At 45.8% G+C, this 21,351-nt stretch overlaps 1 protein-coding gene across 5 annotated transcripts in view; it reads right to left on the reverse strand.

Moving 5' to 3' along the window:
* MYO7A (myosin VIIA) overlaps positions 1–21,351 on the reverse strand; it is a 108,153-nt gene that overhangs the window by 62,838 nt on the left and 23,964 nt on the right. For all 5 annotated transcript variants that reach the window (XM_055802208.1, XM_055802206.1, XM_055802207.1 and 2 more), the window contains exons 3-4: positions 3,405–3,518; positions 2,290–2,442 (exon numbers count right to left, since the gene is read on the reverse strand). In XM_055802208.1, coding sequence (XP_055658183.1) covers positions 2,290–2,442; positions 3,405–3,518 — 267 coding nt within the window. The remainder of the gene's footprint in view (positions 1–2,289; positions 2,443–3,404; positions 3,519–21,351) is intronic.

The following is a 21,351-nucleotide window of genomic DNA, read 5'->3' on the forward strand; positions in this document are numbered from 1 at the left end:
GGGCTTTGCATTAGCCCTTATTAGTACGATGCTGCCAAACAATGCTCTGGCCAGTGCTCGTTTGTGTTCATAATCCCCCTGGATGCCTGTGAATAGCTTGGTGAGGGAGCTCAGAGGCAGAGCTTTCGTGAAAAAGCTGGGTATATTCACAGGCAATCTGATACTGCACAGGTGAAATCTTACCTGAGGACCTCTGTTCACTTAGTGAGGCAATGAGTGCTTGCCTGATGACATAGAGACCCCAGGAGAGAAACATGGACACCACTGAAAACATATCCAACATGATCCCAACTTTCTCAGAGAGCAAAGGAGAGCTGCAGGAATCCACTTGGTACCACTGTGAGGTGCCCACAAACAGAAGGAAAAGGGGGAATGCTCCATGGATAAGTACATGTTCCCTGAATGATCCAATCAGCTACAAATATTGTGCTATCTGTACTTGGTTGGCATTCAGGTTGCTTGAATTTAGTTATCTGCATGACTACTACATCTAGCCTTGAAGATGGACATGCTCTAAGCTGGAGGAGGTTGGACTGTCGACCTCCAACCTGAACTTTCCTTCCACAACAAACTCTTCTATGATACCCAAGCTTCAGCCAGCTCTAAAGCAGTCACCTCATCCAACAGGCACCTATGTTTGCCCAGCTGAAAGGCAGTGTTGGCTCTGTTGGTTGTATTTGTATCCCTGGTGACAGCCACGGGTGCTTAGTGCACATGGAGACACCACCTCAAGCATGAATTTGGGTGGCTAACTTTTGCTAGTTTATCCTTATAAATGGCTGTGGCTCCCTGAAGCTCCAGGGAGCAACCCAGTTCATCTAATGTGTGAATAGTTTTCAGGTCATGCCTATTTCTCTAAACTGACAGTACAGGGGACATAGCCATCATGCATAAATAATAAGGCGTCTGAATGAGAGAGGAATTTGGGGGTCTCTATTCTCCTCCGAGTTTTGGGGATGTATGGGTGCCTTTTCAGCAGCCAGGTTGCCTTCCTCTAGGATTGAACTCCATCTCTGAAAGAAGAGAAGGCTATCTTCCAGGGTTGGGGGCAGGGAGCTGTCAACCATATGAACAGCCTGCGTAACAGAGTGGTGTGGTCACCACTGCCCAGCTCTAATCCAAAACCATCCTATCAAAATGCACTGGACATCAAGCAGAAACCAGCAGACTTCACAGATAAAATCCTGGGTATGGTCTGTTAGCTTCTGCTACCTGGGAAGTTGGACTGCACTGCAATTCCCTCTGCCCTGAAAATCTAGTAGTCTCTAGAGCCTTTTAAAAATTAGAGTACCAGGTAGCTTTGAAAAGGCCTTCAAAGGCACAGCAGGCACTTACCTGAGTGCCTGAAAACTGTACGATTTGAAAGCAATACAGAATTTCCACATTTGCATAGGCTGTTTGAATACATTAGCTAGTGGCAAACACACACATGCTCTGCACTTCTACCTAAGAATGTGCACCAGACCACCCAGCATATAGCACACTGATAAAACCAGTGCACAGACTTGGGTGCTGACTCTTGTCCTGCTGGGGAGGTGGCCTTTGCAATGTTATTGCAAAAAAAAAGATGCAGTTCTGGCTGTCTCCTTGTAAAACCCTCAATTTCAGAATGTCTTGTTGGGTTGGCAAGGGGCTGCACGGGGTCCACTGGGCATGACATGACTGAGCTGAGCCAAGGCAGGATAATGCTCCCCCCAGAGATCAGCTGCTGGGACCCCAGTCAACCCAGAGCTAATAAGTCATAAACACAGGTGGGGAAGGTATTTTAGAGCTGTTCTGGGAATTCCTCACTTCATTGTTCCCATGCATATTTCATGCAGGCACCTCCTCATCCTTCCTCCACTGTTGCACCTCCAGCAATTGTTGCCTTCACTCACTTGGGCTGAATGAGTTAGTGGTTCAGAGGGAGAAGGCAGAAGGGCCACATCCAGCACGCAGTTGTCCAAGGCTTTTGCTTTAGGATTACTACAACACACACATGGCTTGGGTTGAACTGGTTATTGTGCGTGCAGAAAGCTCAGGCACGTTCCCAAAACTTCTACAAGGGCTACACAGTGAGGTGACATGGACTTTGCTCATTACCTAACTCATGGGGTCTTTCACTGAGGCATCCATAAACTCTGTAGTGTGTCCTCCATAGTGCAGAAGCTCCCCACCCCTTTGGTCCAGGTGAAGGTAGAAACCCAGATGCTCAGTTCAATCAGGGTTTCCCCTATGTGGGTTCCCCAGAGCTGAGGATAGAGGAGGGTGAAATGCAGAGCAAGAGGTGGAGGTGGGGAGGACACTCACATAGATGAGGTGCTCCCGATAGCGGATCAGCAGATTCCTGAGGATTCCTGCCTCGTTCAGGTCACCCAGGCGGATCATGTCCTCCACCCCATGGATGGAGGTGGGGTGCATGGGTTTGATGTGGCTGGCATTCTGTGGGGAAATCCAGTGTTCCTGGGGAGAGAGCGAGGGCAGAGAAAGGTAAGTCACATGAAGTACCACTGGGATGAGACAGAAACAGCCCACCCCAGGCAGAAGGACCAGGAGGAGGAAAATACATGGGGAGAGCATTAGCACCATGGGCCACAGCTTCTATTCCTGGTGCATGGCAGCGACTAATTTGAAATATTCATAGCAGAAGGAAAAGATCTTTTGGTTTAGTGGAGCAGCAAAGAGACATGAGACACGAGTCATCCTGGCAGGAGTATCATCCAGGGCAGTGTGGACATCCAGCACGAGGGGAGTTTTTACAAAACAGCAGATTTGTTCTTCCCTTCACACAACTGTGTTTTCACATCACTGGTTAACCCTCTGCCACAAAATACTGTTCAGCAGAGAAAAGATGACTTAGAAAAGGAGAGGGATGCGTAGGGTTGGCAACTTTTATTGACAATGTTGCTTAGACTGATCACTTCTAAAGGGTTTCAAAAGCCACTAGAAACTGGATACAAGGACCCTGCTAAACCAAATCTCTTTCTACCATCCTTGAAGGGAATGACGGCAATCATAATTATCTCAGCCTGGGGGGAAAAAAAATGATAGAGAACCTGCTCAGGTCATGCTCTGCTTGTGATAGAGGTGTTACTGTGAAACAGCCAGAAGCAGAGGTGGGAACCTGAAGGGGAACCATTTTTTGGGACATCCTGTAGGAGGTCAGGAAAGACTGGATAACAGAAGCAGGTCAGGGTGGGTTTGCCCAAAGCACTATCTAAATGTATTTTGGAGGCTTCTATTACCATTGTGCTCAAGAAGCTTCTCAACCTTTCACTCCCAGTACAGCCACAAAAGTAGGGACACATTCAAATAGAAACCTATGGCACAGCTGATTCCCAAGGACATAGGAGAAGTCCGTGACAAAGCCTGGTCTAGCCAGGCCGTAGAGCTGAAGAAGGGTCATCACAACCCTTTGTACGTACATTGCCTTCATCATCCACAACCTGGATCTGTCCAGAGTCACACAGTTTAACCACTGCTCCAATGGGGACATCGAATTCCCGTCCGGTTTTCAGGTCCATCCACACATAATCCCCCTGGAACCGAAGAGAGGACAGTTACACTCAGGGCTGCAGAAGGTTCAGCATCCCTTGGGATACAAGTTGCTCATATTTTGTATCCAAATCATTGGTATGAATCAAATCAATTACTTTGCAAACCACAAACCATCCCTTTTTCACAGCTGCTCAGGAAACACCCTGCGAGGTGATAGCAGCAGGGCATGCCCCACATAGCAGGCACCCACTGCACCATGTCTTCGTGCCATGGACTTATGAGTGGTTGTTGGCCACACACTGAATCCAGCAGCAAGCAGGTGGCAGAGCAGAAAAGCCCACTCAGGCAGAGGTTTCCGTCTGTGCAATGTACAAAGCTAGAAAGTCGATGCTTAGGAGACAGTTTTGAGGTCTGGAAAGCTTTGTCTGGAGGCTTGTGGCACATCCTTTCCTTGCAAATAACCACTATAAAATATATATTGCCCTACCTTGGGGACTGGTGAAAAGGAATGACTAAAGAAGGGTTAAGAACATACCAAAGAGGTTGATATATGTACTTCTTCAGGGGGTCTTCCAGCTACAGCAATTTCTAGGTGGGCTTTTTGCATTTAATACTTCTCAGTGGGTTTTTTCTACTGTGAGCATGTCCAGTTGCTTCCTGAAGCTGTGCAAAGTTTTAGCATCCATAACCTCAAAGGAAGAGTTTAGCTACAAATAGCATGAAAAACTATTTAGTTACAAATAGCATGAAAAGCTATTTAGCTACAAATAGCATGAAAACGTCCTTTTGCATGTTTCAAATGTTTTACCTCTTTCATTTGAGACCTCTGTGGTTTTGTTTTGGAAAGACACAGCAAGCAGTTGACCCCTATCCACTCACTCCATGTTGCTGGTGATCCTATAGACCTCTGTCAGTCCTGCTGGGCAGGGACTATCTGCTCATCAGCTCTGTGGATATTAAATTACCTGAATGCAAAAAGGCTTTTAAAGAAGCTGTTTTCCTCAGTACAAAAGAAAAACCCCAAAGAACCCCAAACTAAACTCCCAAGCAGACCTACACTGTTTGGAACACAGCAGAATTATTTCCTACCCCTATTCTCGACATGAAGAGGTGCTAAAACTGGGAGCCATCTAGTTAAATTTTTGTCAGGTATGTTTGCATCAAGCAAGTAAATGTACTTTTTCATGCAGCTGAGTTTAATGTTGTGAACTTGCAGCCCCACCTAACACCACATTTCTGGGGGCCAGCTCCACTTGTACCTGTTAAGCACAATGCAAATGCATTACTTGCCTTTGGAATTACGGAAAAACTGCTGGGAGAAGGGAAAGTGAAAAATAGGAGGGATCACTTTGCATGTGCTCTGATATAACCCCTCTCCTGAGCATCCACTATCGACCATTTCTGTGGACAAAGTGCTTATAGATTTGGTTTGACCCAATGAGCTGCTGAACAACCTTCAGCTCCACTCCAGGTGGAGGGGCCGGGAGACATCTAGCAATATAAACCATGATGAAACCTCCATCATCCAAGTCATCGCACACCAGGACTGCGAGCGGTATTAAGCTGTGAGTGTCGCAGGGATGTAAAGCTACATCCAGAGACTCGCACGTGGAGAAACACTGCACACGAGGAGTCCCCAGCCATTTTTTGGAAGACTCCACCCTTGGCAGCTGCTTGCTAGGTTTCACCCAGGATATTAACAAAGTCATCCTGCTTCCATGGAGCTTCAAATGCAGCCCCTAGCTGGGGTTTTCTTTTCCTCAGAGGGTTGCGCTACAGCACTGTTGCAAGTATCTTTACCCTGCTCATAAAAATATACTATTCAGACCTTTTTCCCATTAACTGCCTTACCTTCACATCTCATAACTCAGTTAAAAAGGAAAAAAGGAAAAAAAAAAAACAAAAACCAACCAGAAACAGCTAATGAATACAGTAAGTCAAGCATAGATACATTATGAATCCAACTATATTAATATTTATTTCTTAGATCCTTTGATCCCAGACTCTTAAAGCATTTCAGAGTGTTCAGCACTGTTACCTTTGCTGCAAAGCTGAGCAAATTCATGCACAGGGTGGGTAACTTGATCAAGGTGTCAGCAAGAGAAGAGTTCTGCTCAACAGAAAGCCCTTCTGACACCTCAGCAACTGTTAAAAATTGCTCTCAATCAAGAAAACAAGAAATGTAATGCTAGTTTTTTTAAAAAATCTCTAGTTTTCAACAGCTGTAAAAGCAGCCTGCTTCATATGTTCTATTACCACACAGCTGAGATAAAAAGGCAGCCTGCTCTACCCGAGGTAAATTGATACTGTACTAGCGCTAAGAGGACTCCTGTGCTGTGCCTGCCTAATGCACAGAGTGCTCATCCTCTCAAAATGCTCTTTCTAAACACATTAAAGTGCAGTTCTTAATACTGTTGAAAAAAGCAAGTCTTATGGGATGGGCTAAGCTGGTAAGCTCAGAAAGGTCTGGGAGGTTAAAAAATAACATCACTTATTAAGAATGCTGACCTATTTCCTCCCTTGACTTTAATCAATTTGATATAAAAGCCGTGGAAGTCAGTCACACTCCTTCCGCTGATACAATCGCCTTTGGATCAGCCCAAAAAGCAGCAGAAATATTGGGGATTTCAGGGAAAATCGGGGTGATTCATGCATTTGACAGCTTGGGCAGGCTGGCTTATAAGTTGCATAACCTGCCTCATGCCTAGACTGATGTAGTTTATTTTCTAACATGCACAACAGAGTACTGGAGAAGTGAGAAAACCACCAGCCACTTTGCAGCATCAGCATGGTCCAGCTGTTCCTCCTCAACGCAGCTGCTGGGTGCTAGTGCCCTTCCAAACGTTCTGGGGCAGACCCTCAGGACCTCACAAGCTATAGGCAGTGACAACCACACAGGGGTGCAAAAGGAGGAAACACCACGATGGGTGCACACACACACACAGATCAACACGAGTCATGAAGAGGATCTTTAGGAGGAGCTTCCAAATGCAAAAAGCAAGAAGGTTGCACCACAGGGGAACTGCAGTGCTGGGGGTTGAGCAAAGACTAGTGAAGAAGGTGGGAGAAGCTCACACAAGCAGTATAAGGATCCCAACAAAGAGTGAGACCAATTTCAAATTAGCCTGAAAGCTTCCAGCCATGCTCGGAGTGTGGGACCCCCTATCTTACCGCTAAAATGGTCGTGGGCTTCAGGGCCTGGTTGACGTTGCGGAGTAGTGTCCATTTGCCCTGGTCTCTCTCCTGATCTTCCACCACCTCGGGGCATGGCTGAACGAAAACAACTTTCTTCCTCTTCAACATCTCCAAAACCTTGCAGTAGTATTTGTCTCTCTGTCTGCTTTCTACGTGTATTCCACCATGAATGCCAGAGAGCTGTGGACAGCTTGCTTTAGACCTCCAGCGTGACCATGCCTGCTGCTTGCAGGACACCCTCTCACCTGATTCACAATATGGCTCTTGGTAAAGAACTTCTCCTAGCAGAAAAACTTCCATGCGCCTGCCATGATCCTCCACTGGCCAGCTACCATACTCCCTCCATATGACCAGCACTGCAGGAGTCTCAAAGCCAACTGAACAACTTTGCCTCTCTTCACTGAAATTCTTCCAGTCTCTCCAGTGAGGGGTGATACTGGGTCAGAGACATGAAGGGCACTGCAATGACCCGCTCTTGAAAAACGACTGCAGCATTAACAGGAAACCTCTTCATTTCCCCATGACTTCTCCCCATTACCTTCCTTTCTTAGTGAAATAACCCTCTGCCAGCTTGAGGACTTACAGCACAGAACACACTCGTGTACTTATTAATCCACAAATGCAGTCAGTCCCCATGCAACACATGGCATTTAATTAACCTAATACCTTTACATACCAAATTAACCAAAGCGCAGCGGGAACTCAAAACCAGAGGCCATCTGCATTTTCTTTAAACTGATCGCCTTGAGTAGAACCATAGCAACTGAATTTTAAATAATTGAGTGGAAGGTGTGCAGAGCAGCATGGCCTCTGTGCCTATAGGTGAGAGGAGAGCCTGAGCTGTGGGTGAAAATGTGCTGAACATGAGGACCATGGAGATGATGAGGTCGCACTGACCCTGCACCTGACTGCTCTGCAGACCCGCTCCGGCAACCTCTCCTTCTATGTAGGGAGGACTGTTTTAGTCAGGACTGATCAGGACTGCTGGCCCAACCAGAAGAGCACAAGGCATTTTACAGTCACCCCAGATTTGCTTTTTCTTGTCCTATCTTTGATACACTTAAGATTTCTCATTTTCATCTAAGAAAGGCTTTTCCACTCATTTAGAGAATTTAAGGCCACTCTAGCTGGGCCCCAGTCTCTGTCATAGAAATTTTGATACTAAATCGATGTCATTTACACAGACCAGAGCAATGCATGACCAGATAATGGTGCAGCTGATGAGCTTTCCGTACCATTCTCATTTATCACTATTTTAATGCAAAACTCTACTGGTGCCTTGATTGCACGGGGTTTTGAATCCATCTGTTCATGATGCAGAGAACATATTCTTGGTGGAAAGCTTTCTAGCTGAAAGAAGGCTGGATATGTCCCCTTGATGGGACACAGTCACCAAGGACAGCAGCAGATGATGGGAATAACAAGCTCATACCGAGCTACTTCTGATCATCACTGAACAGCAGTGACAACAGCGAGGTGACCTTTGCCCAAAGGACAGATAATTTGTAGGATTAAGCTATATTATAAAGAAACAATGAGGTGTCTAATTCCTGTAGCAGTGCAGGTGAATTAAGGAAGAGGTCAAGCCTCATGGATAAGAAGCCAGGGGAGAGATTAATGAGATGGATGTCTACCAAAGGAGCAAGCAAATATGTACATGAGGTGCAATAGTAATGTAGGGAGAAGGAGACATAGATGGAACGTCGCAGTCTCATGGGAATGTCTACCTCCAGCATGACCTGAACCCACAGTGCTGTAAATGACTGTGGTTTTGCTCCCCTAGAAAGTACAAGATAGATGTAAAATCAAAGCTAATAATCAATGAGAGGATGCAAGTGGAAGGAAGGACTGAATAAATATATATAAAGTGACCCATAGGGTGGGCTCTTTGGATTTCAGCTGGGTCTTAGGGGCTCTTTGCTCATCAGCACACCTTTCCTCACTGCTGTGCCAGCGTAACTGGAGCAGTGTGGGAGCAGCAGATCCGAGAAAGAGCAGCCGATGTATTTATCTCACTTTGCACTGGAGCAGATGTTATGATCGTTGCTCAGCTACACTCTGTACCGTATTTCTGAAGCCGGGTACCTCTGTGTGCTGCCAAAGAGTAAGCTAAGGAGCACGGGAGTGGGAATGATCTGTCCTAGCTTATCCTTGGAGAGAAGTAGAGATGGGAGCCCAGAGGGCTGAATCCAGTCCCTGCAGTCCTATTACATGAGCGTGCTTATTTTTCCCTTGACGCTGGGGCTGCTGAAGGTCTGTAATTTCACACATTTCCACCGTGTACTTTTTGCATTGCTCCACTGCTAGCAGGAGATTTTGTGAGGACTCTTAGAGAGTCTCACATGTGTTAGGCAGAGGCACTTGGCATTTGCAGTGCTGTCTGAATGGCCCGAGCATGCTGCCTCCTGGAAACAGGAAATCCCATCCCTCCGAAGGGATGACCTGGCTTGGAAACAAGCCTCCCCTCCGTATGCATCAAGGGGCAGAGCAACAGCATTAAGCCTCCTATCAGCACCCTTTTTCTAAGGGAACATGCTATGCCTTATGTGGGAAACAAAGAAACACACTTAGGACAATAAGGGGAGGGACACGATGGAGGGAAACGAACCTTAGCTGGCTGGGAGCCCATCAGCAATGCCATCCGGTTTAGATTACAGCTCCCCGGGGTAACATTAGACTCTCCACTGAAGAGATAGAAGTATGAGCCCAAAGAGCCATGCTGGACCCTGATCTGATGATTCACGATACCTCTGCAGCAGCAGGCACAGCTGAGATCAAGGTCCTGCTGTGACACATTTTGGGCACACGCATAGTAAGGGGCAAATGCTTATCCTAAGGAACTGATGTGACCCAGGCAATAGGTTTATGCTGCTGCGGAGACCTGAGCTCCTGTTAAGTGCTACTGTGGTGGTGTGGACATCACTGCTGGATCAAAAAGGGAAATGCCACGTGCAGGAAACACCCTCACAGCAGGAGAACCACCTAATTCAAGGAAAGCTTGGGTTTCTTTGCCCCAACCTGTTTTTCAGACCCAAAGAAGATGCATCAGACACTGCCAAGACTGAGGAAATATTCTTGAACCAGTTGTTTTTCAGCTGTCACTGAAAAGCTGAGTTATTCTGTGAGACAGGTCAGGTGGGACTCAACCAACCCAGGGCATGTGCCCACCTCTGAGCAAGGCATCAAGATCTTTGCTAGATGATCATTGTAGGTCCCTTCAAACTGAAATAGTCTATTCTGTTATTCTATTCTATTCTATTCTATTCTATTCTATTCTATTCTATCCTATCCTATCCTATCCTATCCTTATCCTATCCTATTATATCCTACATTAAAGTGAAAGAAAGAGGCAATTCTATGGTCACCTCTGCATAAAGCAGGCAATTAAAATAGATCGGATGATACTGACCTAAAGGGGGTGTGTGAAGAGGACAGTCTGGAGGTAGAAATCTACTGTCAGGTGTCAAAAGCTAGCTAAGGTGGCTCCTACGCCTAGCATGGCTGTTGGCAGTCCATAAGGGCTGACGTTCATGTAAATTGCTGAAGGATGTGGAACACCACTGGTTATCGGAAGCTGTCTGTGGACTCAGGTCAGCAGTGCCCTCCCAATTACTCCCTGCAGTACTGAACTTACTTTTCTAAAAAAGGAAAGATGATACCCTGCAGAATGATGGGCCAGATCTGATCTGTGAGCCATTCCACTGACAACTGATGTAAAACAACCTGTTTATGCAGCTTTTTTTTTTTTTTTTTTTTTTCTGAAACAAGCACAATCACATACCCAGGTCTCCAGAGAGCTAGATCCAAGCTGAATCCTTTACTTCCTTCCTGCTAGTCTCTGAAGCAGAAAATCCTCAGTGCACACAGACACAAGTGCAATGCAAACACAGGCATTCCCCCAGCTCCAAATTTCAATGTCATTTGGAGAGCAGACTGAAATCTAAATGTATCGGTGCATCGCAGCACATTATTATGCCAGTGCAGACTTTCAGCAGCTACCTGAATCCTTTGGGCAGTATAATGTCTGTGCTCCGCTAAAACCATGTATCACCACCTCTAGATATCACCTGTCTGATTCAGTTCAGCTCTCGATTACATGGGTGTACCCTTCTCAGTTTAATGGAGTTTCTCCTGGATCCACAGCTGAACAGCCCAAGGGACAGTTAGAACTGCTAATTTCTATTCTTTACACTCGCCTTTAGCTGCGCAGTTGCCACCAGCAGCAAGAAAAGGTATGAAAGGAAGAAAAAACTTGAATTTCTACTTGACAACAAACCACAGTGCAAGAAACACACATGCTGGCTGTCAGTAACCCTAAGAATTTTATGTGTTTCATAAATAAATAAGATTCTCTTCCCAATTTATCGTAGCACATCAGGCACCAGCTGTCAGCCAAGGTAACGTGCTACACACAAAGGCTTTCTGAAGCACAGGCAGAGATGCAAGAGGAATCGTTAAATAATTCAATAATCAATGCACTGCTCGCTCATCCTGTAACTTTGATACTGACAGGAGGGAAAAAAATAACCCACAAACGTGGCACTCATCCCAACATTTTCCCTTCTAGTGCTGAGGGATAGTCAAAGACTCCCCTCAAAATGATGGATTTAATCAGGTTTGCAGGGGCACAATCTGGCATGGTGCAATGAGGCTCAGCTCCCAGTGATGTCTGACCTCATCCCCGGCTTTTGGCAAGAAGCTGCTTGTTGACAGTTCGGGATCTCTTGGCTCAGGAGTGCGATATAAACGTGCAGACAAACACGGAGATAGAATATTTAATCCACTACTCCTATGGCATTACCATTGCGGGCAAAGTGGAGAATCCGGCAATCCATTGACGTTACAAGCAGATTAGGCCCTGGGCATCACCCCCAAATGCCGTGCCAGAGCACTGCGTATCAGGTCTCACACAAAAAGCTGATAGGCACTGCTTGGGATGTGATTGAAAACCCTGCTAAGATGCAGAAGTGGAACAGGAAATGAAGACTGAGCCTTTTAACCCCACGGCTGGCTCCTGTCCTAAATGCAAATGGAAGTATCCAGAAGGCAGATGATAGAGCAATCATAAGATATACAAATCTGGAAAACTGGAGAGGGGAAAAATAAAACCAGGAGGAATCAGAGGGGGAGCACTTTATAATGGGAGCACGTGATTTAGTACTGTCAGACCAAGACATATTCCTTAAGGTCCTGGGAGCAGAAAGGTTGCACTGGTACCACACTGGGAGCTCTTGGGTCCACTCTGGATCTGCCAACAACAGTCACCCCTGCCCCCTCCCCTCTCCCCCCAGACAACCGAGGGTGCTGCTAAGAGCTCCCTGGTTTGCAATAGGAGGCACGATGGAAACCCCTTGCCCCTAGCCATCCAGAAGCAAAGATTTTGAATATTCTCCTTTAAATGCATGTTGTTCTGTATGTCAAACTTTAGGAAGATGGGACTAAAGGAAGGCCATCTTCTCTGAGCACCGCTGGGGAGGGATGCTGGTTCCAACAGGTCCCTATGGCTGGACAATACAGCTCAGCTGCATGTTCCCACCCCTTTCTTTGATTTGATCCCATGGTAAACTGGCTCAGGAAATTAACCCAGCAGCAACATTTTCACGTGTCTTTGCAAAGTGTTTTGCTGGTTTAGCCCCTGAACTGGCTCATCAGGCACTCAATGAAGAAGCAGGGAGAGCAGCAAGAACACACAGCTGGCAGCACATCCCAGGGAGTGGAGCTGCTGCCTGTGCAGGTATCTGCTGTGGCATCACTGAGTGGCACTGATGGATGCTCTGCCTTGCTCATGGATAAGCTTTATTCCCAGGTGAGGGCAGAGACCTGTTTGATTTGATTAATGAAAGAAGAGTCGCAGCTGATGAGCATGAGAGCTACAGAACTGTGCAACAGATGGAGGTAATCAGATATTTCCACCCAACATTTTTCTGCCTCTGAGGCATACAGCCCTTTCAAGATTGCAATGATTGGCAAACAGGACACGGTTTGAATTCCAATGTACAGTACTGATGAAGGGAGAAAACAAAAAAAACCAGAACAAAAAAAAAAAAAAGGATCATACACAGAAATGCAAATTGCAAGGGATGTTTTTCATCCTGGTTCAGAAAGATTGCTCAAAGAAGCTTAAAAGCAACCACATGAATTCAATTGTTTTATCTGATTTTATTCCTGGGGAAACAAACCAGGATTTTTCCACCATCTGCAATACAAATCTCTTCTACTATTCACATGCAACCTGTCAAATTCTCTTTCAGAGTTTCAGCTTCATCTTTTGTGCTCTGGGAAGATCCTTTCTCCTTCACTTCTTTACTTCAGGCACCTCCTTACCCTCTCCCTGCCTTTTTGCAACCCCACTGGGATCTAGTCTGCAATTAGTAACTGCGTACCAAATTGACATGGGACTACTGTAATCTGCACAGCTATTCCTGCATGAACAGAAATGTAGACATAGCACAAAGAAGTGTTTAGTCCTAGTAAAAATGTGTTCTTTCCCCATGTAGTAGTAATCTATACTCACGCGGTTTTCCCAGCAGAAACATGCCCATGCTAAGGGTCTACATTAGCCAAAGTGACACTGATATGTCTAGACAAGCCCTACTACTTAAAATAGCATGTCTCATCTTTGGAAGTATTGAATGAAGCAGGACTAATGCTGCTTTTTCTTCACTACCATGCCAGATCTGAGCAGCACTGCCCCTTTCATACATTGCCTTTGCTTATGCACTGAGGGTTGTCTTGGTTACTGAGGAGAGTGAGGGGGTCTGGGGGTAGGTTAGCTTGCAGCTCAGTCAATGGCATCTTGAGGGAGTCGGTGATATGACTGCTGAAGGGAGAAGTGGGCTGCTCCAGAGGTGTGTTTGAAAAGCCAGTACCTCAGAGGGATGGTTGGTGGGAGAAAGCATAATGGAAAACAAAAAAAATCATGCAGGCCATGTCTGCAATGCAATCCAAAACATCTTGATCCTGGGTTTTGTTCCTTAGGTGCCAGTCACAAGGGTACAGAGATGTTGCGATACAAGTAGCATTCATCCAAAAGAAGAAAGGATACTCCCAGATGTTAAAAAATCTTGAGAACGTGAAGCACCCAAACTTTTTTTGTCATCAGGAAACAGAAAACAAAAATAATCCTACTAGTATTTATTAAAACCCAGCAAAATCATCCATTTCATTGCTTGCTTCATGGGTTTGAAGTCTCCAGGGTTGGCTCCATGCAAGACTGCCCTTGAAATGGAAATCAGGAGCAGGCTGGTAATTGCAGCCACTTGCCCTGATTCTTCAAGCCCCCTCTGCCTATCGTGTTTGGAACACTTCCCAAATTGCTGGTGGTGGGTCCCTCCAAGGGAGGAGGTGGACCATCAGCGGACTTGCACTGTGGGCTCCCAGCAGCACAATACCAGCCCCATCTGCTGTAACTCTCTGGAATTACCAAGTGCATCAGGAGGTTTGTTTCTGATGATTTCTCCATGGGTTTTAATTAAACTTTCATGCCAATAGTACCCTAAGCATAATGAGGACTGACAGTGTGCATTTTAATCCCAAATTTCACACCATCATCGCTGGGCTGTGGAAGATGTGAAATTCCAGAAAGCTCTGGAAGAAGGTAGGCACTCCAGAGGACAGCCAGGTTACTTAAGGGTCTGAAGGAATCAGTCAGCAAGTCCAGCGAGACAAACCCTAACCGAAAGGTTGCAGACATAGAAACAGTGGTGTTTTTAGGCTGGCACAAGATGACAGAGGTAGGGACAATCATCACTGTTCAAATCACAATTGTAGTTGGCAGACCCAGCCAAGACAGTTGCCTGGTTGGGTCAGGACATGTACAGGTGTGTACTGTGGATGCCTTCAAACTGTAAGCTTTGGACAGCTTGACAGCTGATGGTTTATAGCTTGTTGAGCACATATTGAAGAGACTTGGCTTTCAGAAAGAGATCAGAAGCCAGATCCTGAACATCAGTCCTTTTTACACACACAAACTCAGAAACTTCCTTCAAAATCCAAGTCCCACCAAATAATCACCGGCTGTTACAAACAAAGCAATTGCCACAGCTTGAAAAAGCAAGTTGGACCTATTTCTTACATGAAATTATCAAGGAACAGTGGCTGGTAAGATTGCCAGTGGGATTAGACTTTCATATTGACATCTTGAACTCTAGCAGCTAGAAGAATAAAACCATAAAAGAAATGAGCTCTGCATGATTTTGGCACAGCAAATAATTCCTGTATTCTTGCTACTTATTTGCCTCATGGGTGTTTTATTACACGGACAGTCCATCTTGCATATGCTGCACAGGCAGATGTGGTCTCAAAGGAGTTTTGTCTCACATTTTATCCACTTTACAATGAAAAGGGTTGCATTACAAATTAGTTTTGTTAAATGTTACTCCTGGAACCAAACTTTTGGGTTTGTTGCGGGTTTGCAAGGTACCTAGCCTGGCAGAGATCCTGGTCCAGCAACAGGCAGCTGGTTGGTGCTCATGTGAAAACCTAAACCGTGTAAAGGGGAATGAATTAATTCACGTAAAGAATGCTCATCAATTTTATACTTGTTTTGAGAAACTCGGTAATTGCCATATAGCCTTAAATTTGAGACTGCAAGAGTACTATCACATAGATATATCAACTATGCTTATGTTTCCATAAAGAATGGGCTGACAGAGTACCAGCATGGAAATATGGTTAATGCTTCCATTGCATTTTGCTGGATGCAAATGTTCTTTAACATCAAGCATCTACTTAATAAAAAGGGCTGCCTGTCTGTCTCACACCAAATCTAGGAACTTAATGGGGTTAAGGGGCAGTAAAATGCCTTTACAAAGTGATTTGCAGATCATGAAAATGCAGTGTGTGACCTTAAGAGTCATTTGCCAGCCATGGCGCTGGCAATAAAATGCCTGGCTGGGTGGTAGGAGATGCACATAAATTGCTCACATTGCATTCACACTGGCTGCACAAAAGGCTTCTGAATAGTGGTGTGCAAATCACTGGCAAGGCTCTGTTTCCCCCAATCTTAAAGACAAGCAGCACTTGGTTCTTTCTTCTTCAGCCTGTGAAATAAGGCAACCTCATTTTCTCCTGAGTTCTGCTAAAGTGACTCTAGGGAAAGAATGGAGGGCATCTGCTTCTTGGTAAATGTTGCAAGTTGCAGAAGGCAAAGGCAGGGACTGGGAGAATGAAGAACTGCCCACTGTAGGAGATCAGGTTCAAGACCATCAAAGGTACGTGAAGGTGTACAAGTGCACATGGGACCTGATGAGATGCATCTGTGGGTCCTGAGGGAATGGGCAGATAAGGTGGCTAAGCCACTATCCATCAAATTTGACAAGTCGTGGCAGTCTGGTGAAGTTCCCATGGACTGGAAAAGGGGAAACATAACCCCAGTTTTTGAAAATGGGGAAAAGGAAGACGTGGGAAACTACGGGCCAGTTAGTCTCACCTCTGTGCCCAGAAAGATCACGGAGCAGATCTTCCTGGAAACTATGCTAAGGCATATGGAAAATAAAGAGGTTATTGGTGACAGCCAGCGTGGCTTCACTAAGGGCAAATTGTGCCTGACAAATATGGTGGCCTTCTACCGGGGGGGTTACAGCATTGGTGGATAGGGGTAAAGTGACTGATGTCATCTACCTGGACTGGTGTAAAATCGTTTTACACTGTCCTGCATGACATCCTTGTCTCTAAACTGGAGAGACGTGGATTTGATGGATGAGCCACTTGGTGGATAAGGAGTTGACTGGATGGTCATACTCAGAGAGTTGTGGTCAATGGCTCAATGAACAGGTGGAGACCAGTGATGAGGGGTGTCCCTCAGGCACCCGCATTGGGAACAGTATTGTTCAACATCTTTGCTGGGGACATGGACAGTGGGATCAAGTGCACCCTCAGCAAATTTGTCTACAACACCAAGCTGTGTGATGCAGTTGACATGCTGGAGGGATGGGATGCCATCCAGGGGGACCTTGACTGGCTGGAGAGGTTGGCCCATGCAAACCTCATTGAGTTCAACGAGGCCAAGTGCAGGGTCCTGTACATGGGTTGGGGCAATCCCAAGCACAAACACAGGCTGGGTGGACAATGGATTGAGAGCAGTGCTGAGGAGAAGGCCTTGAGAGTGCTGGTTAACAAGAAGCTCAGCATGACTCAGGAACATGTGCTTGCAGCCCAAAAAGCCATCCACGTCCTGGGCTGTATCAAAAGCAGCGTGGCCGACAGGCCGAGAGAGGTGATTCTGCCCCTCTGCTCTGCTCTGATGAGACCCCCCTGCAGTGCTGTGTCCAGCTCTGGGGTCCCCAACTTAAGAAGGACATGGACCTGTTGCAGCAGGTCCAGAGAAGGGCCATGGTGATGATCAGAGGGGCTAGAGCAGCTTTCCTATGGAGACAGGGTGAGAGAGTTGGGTTTGTTCAGCCTGGAGAAGAGAAGGTTCCAGGGAGACCGTATAGCAGCCTTCCAGTACCTAAAGGGGCCTGTAAGAAATATGGAGGGGGCTTTTTTTACAAGGGCCTGTAGTGATAGCACAAGGGGGAATGGCTTTCAACTGAAAGGGGGGAGATTTAGATTTAAATTAGATATAAGAAAGAAATTCTTTACCACGAGGGCGGCGAGGCGCTGGCCCAGGCTGCCCAGAGCTGCTGTGGGTGCCCCATCCCTGGCAGGGCTCAAGGCCAGGCTGGACAGGGCTGGGAGCAGCCTGGGCTGGGGGGAGGGGGCCCTGCCCCTGGCGGGGTGTTGAAACGAGGTGATCCTTAAGGTCCCTTCCAACCCAAACGATTCTGTGATTCTGTGATCATTTTAGAAGAGTTGGGAGGGACCAACACTATTCAGGGTGTAAGTGGAATTGCCTCAAGCAGGACATGAAAATAGGTGTGCAAGGTTAAGTCACACCAAAGGACCATCTAGTGCTGCGTTCTACCTTCACCAGTTGCCCATGTGGATGCCTAGAACAGAGTGGACAAGTCTGTAGAGATACTTCTTTAAAATACTATTCCAGTCCAAAAATAAGGAGACATCAACCAAAGTCAGTAGGGACTAGGTTCGGCAAAAAGCGATACAGGTGGAGAAGTGGAGAAGTAAGGAAGCTGGACAAGTGCTTGGAAAGGAGATGCATTAGGGGTTACTAAAAAAAAAAATAAATCATATCAGGCTTGGGAAATCATGGAGCTGTATGTCTATATGGGAGGGCCAGGAAATTAGCTGAAGGATGGGAAAATATTGTGAGGAAGTTACACTGTATGCTTACTTGTCCCTTGGTGTTCACCAACAGTCAGTTTGGATACATAATACCAGGCAGGACAGACCTGGGTCTGAACAGATATGGTCATTTTATATGTCTTCCCAACTTCATCACACTGTAACTCTGGTCAGAATTGTATAATAATTTCTGTTCAGGAACAGAAGTCCATATAATTTATAGAAGGTGAAGTTTTCACAAAAATTGCCTAATGGAGGATGAAATCCTTGCAAACTTTTGCGATTGACCTTTCCTCAGTGCAAGAAAGCAGCTGCATCCCTCCGCCGGTGCCACTTCCCTTCTGCAGATAGCGGCAAGGGTGATTTGGGAAGGAGAGGAAAGGAGGACCGATCCACCGTACCACCTTCTCGTGTGTGCAGGACTCAGATTCATATAGATGGTCAACAGGGAAAAGGCAATTCCCCTCCATTGACAGTCTAATGTACAACCCCTGCACAGGCTGGTCAGTGCTGCTGACCACGAGAGCAGTATCTGTAAATAGACCCAGGAGTGGCAAAATGGAAATGCAAAAGCATCAGCGTACAAATTCCCAAGCCCCAGTCTTCTCTCATTCATCTCATTTCCACACTGTTGAAAGCCCCAGCAGAGGAATCTGAAGTGCCAGCTGCCTTACCAGCATATCTCAGGCAATTTCACCCACAGTATTGAATTTTCTCTGCTCTTAAACAGATTTTTATTTTTTTTCAGAACAGTCTCCTTATGTGTATTCTAGCAAACATCTGAATCCTCCTTCTGTTTTGGTTATATTTATAAAACAACTAAAAATGGATTTACTGTTCCAAAATGCTTACAAGAAATCTTTCTTAGAGAATGCCATTTCACCAAAACCTAAAATGCAGGAAAAACATACCAACAAATCTTTTCATGAAAACACTTGAGTTTGGCTAAAGACTGACACGGAGCATATAATTTTGACATCCTCATGGGAATTCTGTCTTCAAGGTAATCTTTCCTTTCTGGTAAAATTATTTTATTTATTGACCAGGCAATGACATCTCAGCAGATATTGTCTGTACTGATGGCTCAACTTTCTCCTGAGAAAGAAATATCATTTTTCAATTTGTGCTATTGAAAAGGTCTGTTACTGCTTTCCCTCCCCTGGGCCCCGGGAGCTGTGCGCAGCTTCTTGAACCTGATTGCAGAAAGCCAGAGCTAAGGGTTGTTGTTTGATTTGTTTGGGGTTTTTTGTTGGTTGGATTTTTGTGTTTTGCCTTTTTTTTTTTTTTTTTTTTTAGTAAAATAGCTATCAACTCTACACTGTGCCAGCAAATGATGCTGTGGCTTGAAAAAGGAATGAATTTTACACCATAAGGGCCAAATCTGTTGTCACTAGTGTATATCAGGGTCATGCCACAGATGTACCTGCGACCCCAAATCCATGAAACGTTGAGGGCTTCCTTTTTAATGCCTTCCTGTTGAACGTTCTCCAGTTTTGGAAAAGGAATTTGATGAAGAGGAAGGTCACCTCAAGCAGGGAGAGCCCACTGCACAGCTATCTGTACAAGGAGCAGATGAAAAGCACAGTCCCATGCTGCATTAAGGATGTTGCATCACAAACATTTCTTTCAGCAGCCACGTTGGCTTAAATGTCTACCTTTTGCCCAAATCCCTCCAGTCATGACTCCGTATATCCTGTCTGAGAACTGATCTGAGTAAAACCAGCAGCAATAAGTAAGAAATAATAAATTTTCTTCAAGGGTTTTTTAAGTACTTGTAAATCATAGGATTTTTGTGAAATTATGGACAACATGGTCCAGCCAACAGCTGTATCACACATCTGGGAGGAAGTGGAGGGCAGATAGAAGGAGGTAGGTGTGCAGGGGTGGTGATGGGATGGGACAGGAACCCCTTTACTCCGCTCTGATTGCACAGCTGGGATGAAGATGCTTCCTCCTGTTATGCACAGATCAGAGGCACAATGGCTGGAATGAGGACCAAGGGAAATCAACCCTTGTGTCGATCCCCAGCAGCAGGATAAGGAGCGGGGTGGGATGGAGGTGGGTTGGAATTAAAGATTTCTGACCTCACTCCCCAAACCTCACTCCTGAAAAGGGGTTGATAGATGGGCCAGCAGCCCCTACCTCCACCACTTGGTGCACAGCGGTCGTGTGAGGTTCAAGATTTATTACAGGCTTTTTCTTTACAGAAAGCATACACAAACAGTGAGACCTTCGGGTTACAGAATCATAGAATCATTTAGGTTGGAAAGGGCCCTTAAGGTCATTGAGTCCCACCGTTAACCCAGCACGGCCAAGCCCACCACTACACCATGTCCCTAAGCACCACATCTACACATCTTTTAACTGCCCCCAGGGGTGGTGACTCCACCACTTCCCTGGGCAGCCTGTTCCAATGCCTGACAATCCTTTTGGGGAAGAAGTTTTTCCTAATATTCAACCTAAACCTCCCCTGATACAACTTGAGGTCACGATGAGTTGGAAAGCTTACAAGAAGCAGTTTGAGGGGCTGAATTTCTCTCTTCGTGTTCCAGATGTCAGGTCTCAGCAAGTTAAACGGCATCTTTAAGGGCTCTGACGGACATGGAGGAGTTACCATCAAGCAAGACAAGATGATATGTGAGCTGCTCTGCAAGAGCTGTCCCCGGGGATGTAGATTTTCCCTGGGGAAACCTAAGGTCCCAAGATTAATTCAAGGTAAATGTTGTTATCGAGTCCTTTGAAGTTTCCTATACCCTCAAATGAATGTCCCATTGGCTGGGTGTTTTGCTACTGCCTCTTAAAAAAGTAGAACTAAACTTACCCACATATATGACAGCTCTCACTCCAAGCCTTCTCTCTACCTTGTGATCAAATAGTTACAGTTTCAGTGCATACACTTGAGAGAAGATGGATCCCGGGGGCTTGTCTGAGGTATCAGAAAGCAGGAACGAATGTGTTTCAGACAGGGGCTCTAAGAGGCAGGGTATCTCTACACCAGGGCTGGTATTGCTCACCCTACCTTTATTTGACATCATGCAATTTATATTCCGCAGCCATAGTACTGCAAGAACATCTCCCTAGCCTGCCGTTTCATTTTCTGCACACAGCTACCCTAGCACTTTAATTGTCCCATAAATTTGATGGAAAGGATTTGATGCAGGGAGCTGTTAAAATGCCAAATGTCTTGAGCACTGCAACTAATGAATGGCTCCCAACGATTCATGTTTCAATCTATATGCAAATGTGCCCTTTGGTTGGCTTGTGCTGGACTTTTCATTGCTGCATTACAGCTATCCAGGGAAGCCTCAGACTCATAGATCAGCCAGATATAAGGCATAAATGGGAGAAGACTTAAATTATTCAGTGTTTATGAGAAAGAGAATCCAAACAGCGGACTTACACTTTGCTTTTTATAATAACATGATTACAGATCAGCCCTGAGAAGATCTACAATAACGTTGGGTTTTTTCCCCCCGCCCCTTCCTCCTTGCTAAC

Source organism: Falco peregrinus, chromosome 4 (assembly GCF_023634155.1).
Source record: "Falco peregrinus isolate bFalPer1 chromosome 4, bFalPer1.pri, whole genome shotgun sequence".
In the NCBI taxonomy this organism is placed as follows: domain Eukaryota; kingdom Metazoa; phylum Chordata; class Aves; order Falconiformes; family Falconidae; genus Falco; species Falco peregrinus.